The sequence below is a fragment of the Puma concolor genome, chromosome F2 (genome assembly GCF_028749965.1).
Source record: "Puma concolor isolate L17-30 chromosome F2, mPumCon1.1.hap2, whole genome shotgun sequence".
Classification (NCBI taxonomy): domain Eukaryota; kingdom Metazoa; phylum Chordata; class Mammalia; order Carnivora; family Felidae; genus Puma; species Puma concolor.
Genome location: NC_141684.1, coordinates 53938388 through 53953080, shown reverse-complemented (window position 1 = coordinate 53953080; position 14693 = coordinate 53938388). Strand labels below are relative to the sequence as shown.

Sequence of the window (14693 nt, the reverse complement as noted above, 5' to 3'; positions counted from 1 at the left end):
AAATGGAATGGGTCCACTGGAGGGAACCTAAGGACTATAGAAGTCAGGTAGACAGAGGGTAGGGGAACTTTGGTGCTCTCATAATCATATAATAAGCAAGTCGCTTCTTACCTCACCAATTAATCAGCTTGTCCCCAACCCTCACTATCACACAGCTCCAAAACTGCACTTAATTTGATGGTTTTATTGAGCAAATTTATGTTGAACAATTTTTTTAAATCAATGGCCCTGAGGCATATCTTCTTCAAGTCCCAGTTTCTCGTTAGTGAACAAGTTTCCACTGATGTAGAAATTTCCTTCATATCTTTTCATAAATGCGAGTGCTGACAGTTTTATTCATGGTATATTCCTAAAAGCAAAGAGGGATCTATTAGAGTTGGTGCATGAAGGTTAAATTTGCTCTACCCCTCCTTCTCCAGACTCTCACATCAGGATGTAAAACAATTGAGTAACTGGAGAAGCATGCCTCAAATAGGAGTATCGGAAAATTTCAATTTACAGAAAACTCACCACTACCATGTTTCCATCTACAATTTGTCTTTTTATTGTTGTCTCCTTGCCAAGCCATTTTTGGACATGAATCATTGAACCATTGCTTAATGTTACGATGCTCTATAGATGCATAAAGGAATCAGTTAGAAATAGCAATTCACAACATTTTCACCTACAGAAGACTTTTCATCTACTTTTTAATTTCTGTTTTGACATTTTTTTCACCCAAATTCTCCCCTCAATTCTTGTCATACTTTATTATCATCAAACTAGAGAGGTATCAAGTGAGTATTCAGTTAATGCTCTCCTTCCCCGAACAATACCTAAACTATTTGTGAATAATTGTTCTCTTGTATATGCTCTTTTATGCAAAGAGATCAGAAAAAAATAAAAACACATCAAATTTTTTGGCCTGTTAACCATCAGAGTAACTTGCAAAAGGGTTGAATTTAGAGATATGCAATAGTAATGAACAAAACAAGCCCAAAGTGACTTGGTAATTAATCAAATTAGATATGAATGAACCATGCTCAAGTGCTTCCTAGTTTTTTCTGGATTGTGGAACACCAGGAAGACTTATTTAGTTCTTACCTTCACTTTCCGACCGTCTGCTGTGATTTCATCAAATTCTTCCCCCAGTTTGAAGGAGATTTCAGTGTTCTTGAGGGAATTTTCTACTTTGATGTTCACTTCATCCCCGTTGGCACTAATACTGATTATCGGCTTTGCTAACCCCGCCAGGTTCCGGGCTGCTGCGCTCATTCCTGTAAAGTGGAGAAAGCAATATGCCTTCCTAAGACATTTAGGAAGAAGTGCTAACAACCGTGTTGGAAAGCAATTTAAAAAGAATACATACTTCCTCCCTTCAGGTTTTGGGTAATGCGCTATAATTTCTTCAATGCTCACTGTAATAGCTAGGTTGAGCCAAGCAAACTCATTGAGAAAATGTGTCAGTAATTACACTTGACATTTTGAAAAGCTAAATTCACTTTTTGAGGCTATTGTGCCTCATCGAAAATCTTGGAGACTCATGCTTCCTCGAAAATGTATAGCTGCATGGTGCCTTTTAGTGAATCTGAACTCATGCTTTACCTTGTGGAGTGTTACAACAGCTATGAGGGGGGTATTACTATCTGCATTTTAGAGATGAGTACACAGCATCCTAGAGAGAGAGAGAGAGGCTTATTCTAAGTGAGGTGCCTGGTAAGTAGCAGAGCTGAGATTTAAACACAGGTTTTCTAACTGAGAATTTTAGCACACTTAGGAAAAAAAAGCAAAACAAGAAATACAATTTTCAAAGTATCTAAACTCCTCGAAAAGAGTATGACTTAGGAAGCCCAAGCCCCTCTTTTATTTGCAGATTACATTCAGATCTGGCCAAGAAAAGAGGAAGTAGACAAATGACAGTTTGGCTTAGAGCCTGGCCCTGTTCAGGTTGGGGATTGTCCATGGTCAAACTTGATTCCTGTAATAGGTGGGCAGAAGAGCTGAATCTTCTCTCCCTGTACCAATAGCAAACTCGATTTTGCATTCAGACTGTGAAACTGACAAGACACACCTGACTGTGGAGAAGCAGTGTTAGCTGTGGATGACAAAAGAGAGAAGAGCGAGGTGGTTATAACCTGGGCTTGGCCACTTGTGAGCTCGGGCATGTTATTTCCCTTCTCTAACCTTCAGCTTTCTCAATAGCAAAACGTGGACAACTATAGTGCTTGCCTCCTAGCTGTGCTAGGAGATTAAGTGAAAGCACTTTGCATGGCAGTGGCACATAGTAGGTGCTCAGCTGTTATTCCCTCTTGTCCTCTGCCTCAGTCCACTCTCAGTCAATCAAGGGCTACTCTTGCCATAAGCCCAAAATTTCTTAGAGGCCCCCAAATTTAAACTCAAAACAGGTGGGTCTATGAATCCATGAAGAAATAGAGAGGTATGTTTCTCCTATCTCCCTAAGAAAGTTAATACTAAGCATGAAAAAGGGACAAATGTTACATTATGAACACACTGACTTATTATGCATTGATCACCTCAACCAAATTTAAAGAAGAAAATAAGGTTAAAAAATTCTTGACTTTATATGCAGTTTATTATTGCAAGGAAGACTTCTCTTAATTAACTATTAAAAATTAATTATTAAATAATTACTGTTCTTCTAGCATTAGTGAAGAATAGTTGAGTTGCTATAGACCTGAGCCATTATAATTGATGTTTATGAACTTGACTATAGAGCTAAAGAATGGATAGGGTTTAGACTTCTGAGAAATAGCCAGTGGAGAGACATTCAATGAGTAAAAATGTTCCATTTCTCCAATAAAAAATTTGAAATTCTTCAAAATAATGTTTTTTAAGTATCTCTCATATATATGAAGACTCTAAAACATTAACCAAGTAGAAATTTCATTTGTTGCTTTTGTTCTTTTGAAGTTATAACTTAAAGCAAAGCTTGAAACAAATTTAGCTGATAAATTTAATTATAGAAATTATTATCTGTAAATTTGAAGCTAAGAAATGCTATTAAATGAAATGATGAAGCTGGGGAGAAACTCTATCCAGGGGATAGGATGAATATTTTCAAAAAGGATAAATGGACTTAAATATAAAGATAATGACAAGGAAGTATATGTGAGCTTAGTATTCCAAAATGAGACAATTATTACTAGTTATTAAAAAAAAAACAGGGCACCTGGGTGGCTCAGTTGGTTAAGCATCCACCTGTGGCCCAGGTCATGACCTCGTAGTTCATGAGACACACAGAGCTTGCTTGAGATTCCCTCTTTCCCCCCACCCTCTCTCTCTCTCTCTCTCTCTCTCTCTGCCCCTGTCCTGCCCATTCTCTCTTTCTCTCTCAAAATATATATACTTTTGAAAATCAAAAGTAGATACATAAACTTTGTTAATCTTACATGACTATTTCCTAAGATCACAAAAAAAGAGAATTATAGGAAAATTTATTGTGAAATGCAAAGCTGACCATATAACAAAATGTGTTGCCAGTTTCTAAATCTTGTAATGGTATTTCTCACCTAGTTGTTTCATGTATTCCTCAAAGTTTTCACTGGAGATCAGCTTCCAGGTTCCCAAGAAGGGCTCAATCATGATGGAAAGCTTGTTGAGAAGAGGCACTCACAACCAAAAGCCAAAGAAACTCAGGGAATACAGTGCTGCCAGTATCTTAATTTAAAAGGCATCTTCATCACGTGACTTCTGAAATAACTGATAAGCGGCAGCAGGACCAAACATTCTAGGCACCAGCATGACTCATTTTATTCACCCCCAAATTAAGAAATGGAAAATCAACATGTAAAGCTGAATTTAAGTCAATGATTATAGCTTCTAGGAAAGAGACTTACACCCCCAAGTCACTTGATAAGTATTATTTCTGGAATGGAGATAATTTTCAATAGCCCTTTGAAATTTGAATGCTGAGTCAACTCTTTAGGAATATCCCAACAAATGTCCAATAAACACCTGACTAAGGTGGTTTCCCCACCTGAGAGGAGAAGCACACCCTTGCTTGATCCACCTCAGCTGTTTTTTTGTTTGGACACATCATGGTTCCAGAGTACACTCTTCATTAAAATAATAGTCTCTCCTCCCTTCCTTGCAGGGTTGATGAATTGATATCAGTTAACGTAACTGAGATCTCTTCAGTTTCTTGGAGGGAGGCATAGGGTGTTATTAATATTATCACTGTTGTTCATCAAGAGTGATTGCCCACTGAAAGGAAGGTAGCAATTACCATTGAATGGTGTTTTGTGACTTAAGCCCTAAAAAGGAGGTGGAGCTAATGCTTGGATAATTCATCTTGTAGGCTTACCAAGTAATCTTGATATTAAAAGATACCACTTGGAAAAAAAAAAATAAAAGATACCACTTGAAATTGTGAAGAGAAGTTTTAGAGAGAAAAATGGCATTTCGATATCTGCATTCGAAAAGAGAAAGGCAGTAGATTATTTAAATCTCTGTACAGTTATTTCTGTAACCTAAGTAATATGGACTTGGCAATTTTGCCTTTACGAAAAAGGATTAGATTCAGAAGCTCTAGATTTATATCACAACTTTTAATTCCAGTTGTTTTGAACAAGACCAGAAAATTAGGCACCAGAAGAAGAATATTCATACTATTATCTGCCTGTGTCAAATAATTCTTCAAAGAAATATTTATTTAAATCATCTGTTTGTGGAAAAAACAAATTTTTAAAAAGGTAGACATTTTGGCACCATAATGTTATCACTTAAGTGGAATAAAGAATTTCTTATGATGACAACATATAAAGAAGAAATTTACAATACAGTCTTTTTATAGATATAACAGTCATTGAAATATTTGGAGGACAAAACAGGGGAAGCAAAAACGCTAGACTCACTTTCAGGAAACCAAGACCTGTCCCCAAAATAAGTGCCTTAACAGTTGAAAATGTACTCGGAGATGATATTCAAATAAAGAACAAGTGATCAAACCTTGCTTTACTGGTTCTACATGTGTGCTTACATTCTCTGCTTGAAAGATAGTAAGAAAACATGGCAATGCATGTTGGCCCATGGGGCAGTGTGACATTAGTGTCATCATTCTTGTTCCAATTTCCCCACCACTGATTGATTCAGGAATCAATCCTGTGGCCCATATAGAACTCAGCTGTCCCATGAGACCAAAGGAAAAGTAAAATTTTTGGCTTCCATAAAATTCCCTTACCCCTAAGGGAAAGAGCCAGAGAGATGGTTTCTCTTCTCCTCTGCACATTTTGCTTTTTTGTAAATGTGGGACTGCTGCATCCATTGTGTTACCAACTCAGAGATGCAGCCAAAACTGAAGATGACAGAGTGCAAAGTGGGGAGGAACGAAGGCCATTTAATTTCTGGAATTTTATATATGTGAATTAATAAATTTCATCATTATTTGAACAATCATGTGTCTGAGTTTTTGTTACTCGCAACTTAAGCCTTCGTAATTGATATGCCTCAGTAAATAGCTTTACCTAAATGATTCGTTTCAAATCTCAAAACAACCAGTTGCATGTATCATCTGATGTTGGCCTTGTGTACAGCAACTATCATCTCTCCAGGTCCAATTCAAACATCTCCTTCTCTGTGAAACTGACTCAGAGCTAGTTGATTCCTATTACGTAATACAATTGTACTTTACCAGAAGTATATTAGAAAACATTTCTCATGGTATTACAACTAGTTATCTTCCAGCTGTCCCCTGAGTTATTTCATAAGCGCCTCAAGCAAAGAAAATATTTCTTACCTCAATATCCCTAAGACAGTGGCTGGTATACCGTAGGTGCTCAATAAATGTTTTATAAATGAATGACAAAAGGAATAAGCAGTGTTTATTTCTTTTAAACTGGCAATTCCCCTCATTACTGATCTTAATCTCTCTAACAGTGACTGTAAGCAAGCTTGTAATATACATTGTTCTCTCCAGTCCGGCCGACTGATATGACAGGTCTTTCATTACAGTCATCAGATGATAGAGGGATTCCCAGACTCCGTTGGTCTTTGCTCCGTGTCTCATTATTACCATGTGAGTCTCTCTTCTCAACTGAGAATGTGCTCTGCTAGTCCTGCTGCCACCACCACTTGCCTTTGGCTTTTGTGTTTGATTTTAAAAGCAAACCCCACCCCCAAAAAACACCATTCCCTCAAGTAAAAAAATGTTCAAGTGAGGCTGTTCGTAATTGTTAATTCCAGTAAAGGAATCAGGATAGAGCAATTTGTTTTCGAACATTTACACATCTTGTTTTCATGATAGCTTCAATGCTCATTTCTTCATTATCTCATTTCTGTATGTTTCTCCAATATCTCATTTTCCAGAGTAACTTTTTTCTTGCGACATTTTAGAGGTAAAGGAGTCTTTAATAAATTTTAATTTTGAGACGCTACATTCCCTATTGGTGAGGAACAGTGATAAAAATAAAAATATACTGGAAGCTATGAACGTATTCAGGAATATGTCTGGTAATTTACTGCTATATATATATATATATATATATATATATATATATATATATATATATATATAAAATACTTTAGCTGGAGCCACAGTAGATTTATTTTCCAATTTTTTATGTGTCATAAAATTAACTATCTTGACCATTTTAGGTGTACAATTCAGTGGCATTAAGTACATATTATTGCGCTACCTCACCACCATCTACTTCCAGAACTCTTTTATCTTGCAAAACTGAAGCTCCATACCTACTAAACAAGAACCCAATTTTCCCAGTCTCTTAGCCATTGGCAACCACTATTCTACTTTCTGTCTGTACAATTTCAACTACTCTAAATAACTCACATAAGTAGAATCATACAGTATTTGTTTTTATGGTGACTGGTGTATTTCACTTACCATGCACTTCTTAAGTTTCTTCCATGTTGTACCATGTGTCAGAATTTCCTTCCTTTTTAATGCTTAATAATATTCCATTGTATGTAAATACCACATGTTGCTTATCTATATGCCAACGGACCTTAAGTTGCTTCTCCATTTTAATTATTGTGAATAATGCTGCTATGAATATGGGTGCACAAATATCTCTTTAAGACCCTGTTTTCATTTTGTGGTGGTGGGGAGGTGGTGGTGGAGGTGGAGTATATATTTAGGAGCAGAATTGCTGTATCCCATGATAATTACATTTTTAATTTTTTGAGGACCTGTCATCCTGTTTTCTACAGCAGCTGTATCATTTACATACCTATCCATGGTGCACAAGCATTCCAATTTCTAGACATTTTCACCAACATGTTATTTGGTTTGTTTTTTTGATAGTAGCCATCTTAATGGATATGATGTGGAATCTCATTGTAATTTTGATTTACATATCACTAATGATTGGTAGTGTTAAACATCTTTTCATGTAGTGGACATTTGTATATCTTCTTTGGAAAAATGTCTTTTCAAGTCCTTTGCCCATGTTTGAATCAGGTTGTTTATTTTATTTGTTATTGAGTTTTAAGAGCTCTCTATATATTGTGGATATTAATTCCTTATGAGAAATATGATTTGCTAATATTTTCTCACATTCTGTAAGTTGTCTTTTTACTCTATTGATAGTATATATCAACACAAAAGATACACACAGATTTTTTTAAAACATTTATTTTTGAGAGAGAGGGAGACAGTGTGAGTGGGGGAGGGGCAGAGAGAGAGGGAGACAGAATCTGAAGCAGGCTCCATCCAGGCTTCGAGCTGTCAGCACAGAGCCTGATGTGGGACTCCAACCCCTGAACCATGAGATCGTGACCTGAGCCACCCAGGTGCCCCCACACAGATTTTTAATTTTCATGAAGTCCAATTTTTCTATTCATTTGTTTCCTGTGCCATTGTTTTCATGTTTCAGAAATCATGGTCAAATCCAATGTCATGGAACATTTTCCCTATGTTTTTTTCTAAGAATTGTATACTTCTGGGGAGCTTGGGTGGCTCAGTCGGTTAAGTGTCCGATTCGGCTCAGGTCATGATCTCCCAGTTTGTGAGTTTGGGCCCCGGTCAGGCTCGGTGCTGACAGCTCAGAGCCTGAAGCCTGCTTTGGATTCTGTGTCTCCCTCTCTCTCTGCCCCTCTCTCACTTGTGCTCTGCCTCTCTCTCTCTCTCTCTCTCTCTCTCAAAAATAAATTTAAAAATGTAAAAAAAAATTTTTTTTAAAAAGACATATTTAGGTCACGGATTCATTTGAGTTCATTTTTGCAGATGGTGTTAGGTAAGGGTCCAACTTTATCCTTTTGCCCGTTATACCCAATTTTTCCAGCACCATTTTCTGAAGATGGTCCTTTACCCATTGAATGACCTTAGTACATTAATTGAAAATTATTTGACCATTTATGTGAGGGTTTATTTCTGGACTCTATTCTGTTCCATTTGTTTATATGTCTGTCTCTACTAGCAAGTTTTGATTATAATAGCTTTGTAGTGAATTTTGAAATCAGGAAGCATGAGTAATCCAATTTTATTCTTCTTTTTCAGAATTGTTTTGGCTTTTTGTGGTCCCTTTAGATTCCATATGAATTTCAGAATGGGTTTTCTATTTCTCCAAAAAATGTCATTGGGATTTTGATTGGGAGTCCATCAAATCTGTAGATAACTCTGGGTAGTATGACATCCTAACTATATTAAGTCTTCCAATCTGTGAATATGGGATATCTTTCCATTTATTTATGTCTACTAAAAATTTCTTTTATAGATGTTTGCAATTTCAATTGTATGAAACTTTTACCAAAAGCTGATTCGTTTAATTAAGTTAATTAATTACGTTAATTTATAAGTAATTTATTCTTTCTGCTGCTATTGTAAATGGAAATGTTTTCTTAATTTACTTCTCGGTTGTTCATCGTTAGTATATAGAAACACAACTGCTTTTTGTGAATTGATGATATATCCTGCCGCTTTGCTGAATTCATTTATTCTAATAGGTTTTTTTTTTTTTTCAGGTGAGTGGAATCTTTAGGGTTTTCTTCATATAAGATTATACCATCTGTGACCAGAAATAATTTTTCTTCTTCCTTTTTTAGTTTGGATGGCTTTTTTTTTCTTGACTACTCTGATTAGTACTTCCGGTAACATATTCAATACAAATGGCAGAAGCTGACGTCTCTGTCTTGTTCCTGATTATACAGGAAAAACTTTCAGGTTTCACTATTAAGTGTTATGTCCTCTATGGAGTTTTCACACAGGGTTTTTGTTACACTGAAGTAGTTTCCTACTATTCCTAGTTTGTGGAATGTTTTTACATGAAGGAGTTTGGAATTTTCTCAAATTCTTTCTCTGTATTAATTGAGATGACCATATGTTTTTTTCCCCATTCATTGTGATAATATGGTAGATTATATTGACCAGTTTTTGCATGTTGACTCATCCTTGCATTCCCCAATAAATTCCAATTGGTCATGGTGTATAATCCTTCTAATATGCTACTGAATTCTGCTTGCTAGCATTTTGTTGAGGATTTTACATCACGATTCATATGGGATATTGCTCTGTAATTTTTTTCAACTATCTTTGTCTGAGTTTGATATTAATGATATCATATGCATAAAATGAATTAGTCTTCTTTTTTCTTTAATTTTTTTGGAAGAGTTTGAGAAGGATTGGCATTAGTTCTTCTTCAATTTGGTAGAGTTCACCAGTGAAACCATTAAGCCAGGACTTTTTTTTTTTTTAATCAGATATTTGGTTCCTGGTTACTCCTTACTAGTTACAGGTCTGTTCAGATTTGCTATTTCTTCATGCTTTAGTCTTAGCAGGAATTTGTTCATTTCATCTAGGTTACCCTATTTGTTGGTGCACAGCTGCTCAGACTATTCTCTTGTAATCCTTTCTATTTCTGTAGAGTCAGTAGTAATGTCCTAGTTTCATTACTGATTTTAGTAATTTGAGTTTTCTCTCTTTTTTTTCTTAGTAGTCTACCTAAAGCTTGTCAATTTTGTTAATCTTTTGAAGAACCAACTTTTCATTTTGTTGATTTTCTTTTTCATTTTTCTATTTTTCTATTTCATTCATCTCTGCTCTGATCTTTATTATTTCCTTCTGCTAGCTTTGGGTTCAGTTTTTTCTTGTTTTTCAAGTTTCTTGAGTTGTAAAGATAGATTGTGGATTTGAGAACTTCTCTTTTCTTCTTCTTTTAATATAAGCATTTTTAACTATAAATTTCCCACTTAACACTACTTTCACTGTGTCCGGTAAGTTTTGGTATGTTGTGTTTCAGCTTTCATTCATCACTAAGTGTTTTCTAATTTCTCTTGTTATTTCTTTTTTGATCCATTGGTTGTTGTTTAATTTCCAAAAATTTGTGAATTTTCCAGTTTTCCTTCTGTTATTGATTTCTTACTTCATCCCATTATGTTTGAATAAGGTATTTTGCATATATCTTTTTAAATTTACTGAGACTTAATTTTATCCTTTCTATCCTGAAGAAAGTTCATGTACACGTGAAAAAAATATGTATTCTGTGGTTTTTGAGTGTTCTATACATGTCTGTTACATCCAGTTGATTTATTGTGTTTTCTAAGTCTACTATTTCCTTACGTATGTTCTGTCTGGTTGTTCCATCCTTTATTGAGAGTGAAATTTTGAATTATCCAACTATTATTGTAGAACTGTCTATTTCTCTCTTTAATTCTGTCACATTTTTTTATTGAGATATAAAAATTCTGTCATTTTTTGCCTTATGTACTTTGTCTTTTACTAGGTATATAAATGTTTATAATTATATGTTCTTGCTGTATTGAAACTTTCATTTAAATATGTAATAAGTCTATTTTGTCTTTTGTTGGTATAGCCACCTCTGCTCTCTTGGTTACTATTTGTATGGAATATCTTCTGCTATCCTTTGATTTTCAACCTATTTGTATATTTGGATCTAAAGTTAGTCTCTTGTAGATAGCATATAGTTAGACTTTTTTTTTATTCTTTCTCTTTATTCAATTTGTCTTTTGACTAGAGTGTTTAATCAATTTATATTTAAAATTACTAGTGATAAGGAGGGATTTACTTCTGTCATTTTGCTATTTGTTTTTCATGTGCTTTGTAGCTTTTTTTGTCCCACATTTCCTGATTTACTATTTTCTTTTTTGTTTAGCTGATTTTTTGTAATGAAACATTAAAATTCCTTTCTCATTTCCTTATATATATTTTCTATAGCTGCTTTCTTTTTGGTTACCATGGGGATTACATTCAAGACCCTAATGTTATAACTAATTCTAATGTGAATTTATGCAAGCTTAACTTCAAAAACATACAAAAATCTGCTTGGTATTTGCCAAGTTGTTCTACTGTAAAACTAATTAATAAGCAATTAATTACAATTATCTTCCAAGGCCTAACTCAAATACATCTTCTTTGTTGAAAATTTGACTACTCCAGGACATGTTGGTCCTGCTTGCCGTTGGCTCCCTTCAGTCCATAGCCTATACCACATAATTTAGTATATAATGAATTTCTTCCCCTATATTGTGTCTTTATTCATTCTGTTAAAATTTATTGAGGGATTACCATGTTTCAGGCTCTGTGCTAGATTCTAGGTATCCATGTAAGTGACCTGCTCTAGAGGCAGTGACAACCTAGTGAACGGGAAAGAGAAATGAGAGTGTGGTAATATCTTGTTATAGTAGGAACACATACATTTTTCTGTGGTCATGGGGAGGAAAGTTTTAATCCTTTCTAGATTTGAGGGGTAAGGGTAAAGGAAAGAAAAGGAACTATTAGGACAGTTTTCCCAGGTAATGTGATGGTATTCATGCTATTTCTCTATTACATTAAAGACATGTATATGAGATTGTCATTCTTTCTGTTCCATACACCACATTTAGCACAAAGAAGACAGCATACTTATTCATTCAAGAATCATTTATTAAGCTCTGACTCTCCTCTTCACTGTACCAGGGTCTGGGAACCTAGCTACAAGTTTGACATCATCCTTGCCTTTGAGATGCTCTCAATAAGTGATTTTTTTGTATGTGTTGCCTAAAATTTTCTGTTTGTTTGACTACATGTAAATCCTTTTAATGTATTCTGCATTGGGATAGGGCTGGTGTGTGAATTAATGGATGGATCCATAATTGGATGTAAGGTCAATATTGTGTTTTTCACTAACTAGAGAGATGTTCACCGATAAGCTATGCAAGGGCTGTGCCTTACTCCTTCACCCAGCCATTTCCTGTACTCATGCAGCCTGGCTAGGAGTGCTATAAACACACTGCTTAAAAGCTGAACCCTAAAGATAAAAAAAAAACATCACCACCTGACAACCATCTTGGAGGCTTACATGTTCCAACTCAAGGACTTTACAATCTATTTTTCTTCTTAGCAGCAATGCACCCGTAAGAATTTTTTCAAGTCCCTCAGAAAACCTCAAGTAAGTCTCATATACAAGTGATAATCCCTTTCTCTCCTTCTGCAAATAAGAGAACAAGTTTGTGAAAAACCATATTTTATATGATATTAAATTCAAGTAATTTACTTGAAAAATAAAATAATTCATAAATTTTTGTACTTTGTTACTGGTAGTAACATACTTTGGCATACCACACAGTGGTCAAGTCACAATAATAACTTGGGTGAAAATCACTATTCTAAACAAGAGGCTAGGTCACCTGCTCAAAATTGATACATAACTTTCAAAAAATTTTTTAAATTTAAGTCAGTAAAAATTTAAAAGTAAAATTTAAAGTAAAAATTTAAGCCAATAATGCTATGGGATTTGGAAGAAGTATTTATAAGACAGAAATTGTAATTCAATGATAGCAGTGACAGGAATTAAAGAAAAGAAAGGATATGCTGGCCTATTGTGTCATCCGATTCTCACAGTTTCTAAAGACTGAGTGAATGGCTTTTTGAACTATTCATATCTTCTTCAAGATATAGATGGACTCTATACCCATGCATCTGTTTTTCTGAGAAGTATCTGCTTGGCCCTATCTCTCTTCCTTTAAGAGTAGAACCTTCTTCTTTTATTTATTTTTTATTTTTTTTAAATGTTTATTTATTTTTGAGAGAGCGAGACAGAGTGTGAGCGGGGGAGGGTCAGAGAGAGGGAGACAGAATCAGAAACAGGCTCCAGGCTCCAACCTGTCAGCACAGAGACCAATGCAGGGCTCGAACTCATGGACCACGAGATCATGACCTGAGCTGAAGTCAGACACCCAACCGACTGAGCCACCCAGGCGCCCCTAAGAGTAGAACCTTCTCTATGTTTCTGTATATGTGTTGGTAGAAATAATGTTAGACAATGGAAAATTACGTGACCTTCAAAGAAGTCCCAGGCAAGATAAATTGGAGAACTGATACTCAAAGATATCTTTTGTATCGTGACCTTAGTTTTATGAAAATATAGAAGGAAGAAACCAGCTTATCTAGCAAATATACATTGGACTGGATCTTCTTACTCTATGCTTCCATACCGTCTGAAAAATAAGAATTAAACTTGAAAGTACATTTTGAAAATAACTAGATCCACAAATACTCATACATAGAAGTGGTACCTAATGCAACTTTGCAAAGAATTAGCACAGAGGAACCATTAAGGGATGAGGAATGTTCAGGACAAAGGAAGGGAAGGTTCTAGATAGAAAGAAGCAGGATACACACACACACACACACACACACACACACACACACACACACACACAACTAGAGGCAAAACAGAGTATGAAAATTGCTTGGGATGATTGAAGCAATAGCAAGAAGTGTAATACAACAAGAGCAATGATAAAACTAAACAGATGAGAAAAGACAAGCATAAGACAAAATATACATTCCACGCTATGGAGATTGGACCTTCTCTGGATGCAATGGGAGCCATTTGCAAATGTTTTAATCAGTGAGTGTCCAGGTCAGGTTTCCATTGTGCAAATACCATTTATTAAATCTACAGGGCTTGGAAAACAGAAGAGAGAATTGACAGTAAAAGAGGGAGATTTATTAGGAGAACTCTGAAGCAATTAAAGAAAAAAATGTTTGGAGGTATTGGTAATGGGAATGAGAAAAGCAAACATTAAAGAAATTTTAAGTTAACAGAATTAATATGATTTTCAAAAAGTAACATAGGTACTGTGGAGGGAGGAAGAAGACATATTCAAGGATGATTTAAGATTTATGGAAAAAGTAATTAGACAAAACATGCTGATACCCACTGAGCTTTGGAAAATAGGATGAAGAACAAGTTGTAGGTAGTGGGTGGAAGGGGGCAACAATGATAAATTTAGCACAGAACATGTTGACTTGAAGTGCCTGGAACATCCACTTGACTACCTTCAAGTCTTTCTTTTTTTCCAGTTCTCCCTTATTATTGGATTATCTCATCACCATTTGTGAATTAAGTTACCACTAGGATACTGATAGCTTCTAGACCTATATCCCATCCTGGGTTGCTCTCTTGAATTTCAGATACTATGTCATTTCCCTATTTAACTTTGTAGACTTACACTCTAAACCTAAGTTTCCTCTTCTATGAACAGGAATACTAAAATCTTCTTATAGGATTATTTTGAGCATGCAAAGTGCCTGGCACCAAAGTAAGTGCTTAATCAATATTGGTTGCTCAAGAATTGTCCTAATCAGTCTGTACAAGTCTTCTCCTTTTGAGGTCTTCAATCCTCCAGTGAGCCAAAAGAGTCTGACTCTGTTTTTGCAAAGAAAGTAAATTCTTATGATCAGGAACTTACTTTACCTCTTCTGGCCCCTTTGTATCTTAGTGTTGTGCATAAAATAA

General features: G+C 35.3%; 1 protein-coding gene and 1 long non-coding RNA gene across 2 annotated transcripts in view; one reads left to right on the top strand and one right to left on the bottom strand.

Annotated features, from left to right (window-relative positions):
- The window catches only part of LOC147572019 (uncharacterized), a 270675-nt gene that overhangs the window by 148977 nt on the left and 107005 nt on the right, over positions 1 to 14693 (top strand). The window lies entirely within an intron of this gene.
- On the bottom strand, positions 165 to 3643 carry FABP9 (fatty acid binding protein 9). Its single transcript, XM_025922734.2, has 4 exons — positions 3510 to 3643; positions 1084 to 1256; positions 511 to 612; positions 165 to 349 (listed from the first exon to the last, which is right to left on the bottom strand). The coding sequence occupies exons 1-4, from the start codon at positions 3580 to 3582 to the stop codon at positions 299 to 301; spliced, it is 399 nt and encodes a 132-aa protein (XP_025778519.1). The 5' UTR covers positions 3583 to 3643; the 3' UTR covers positions 165 to 298.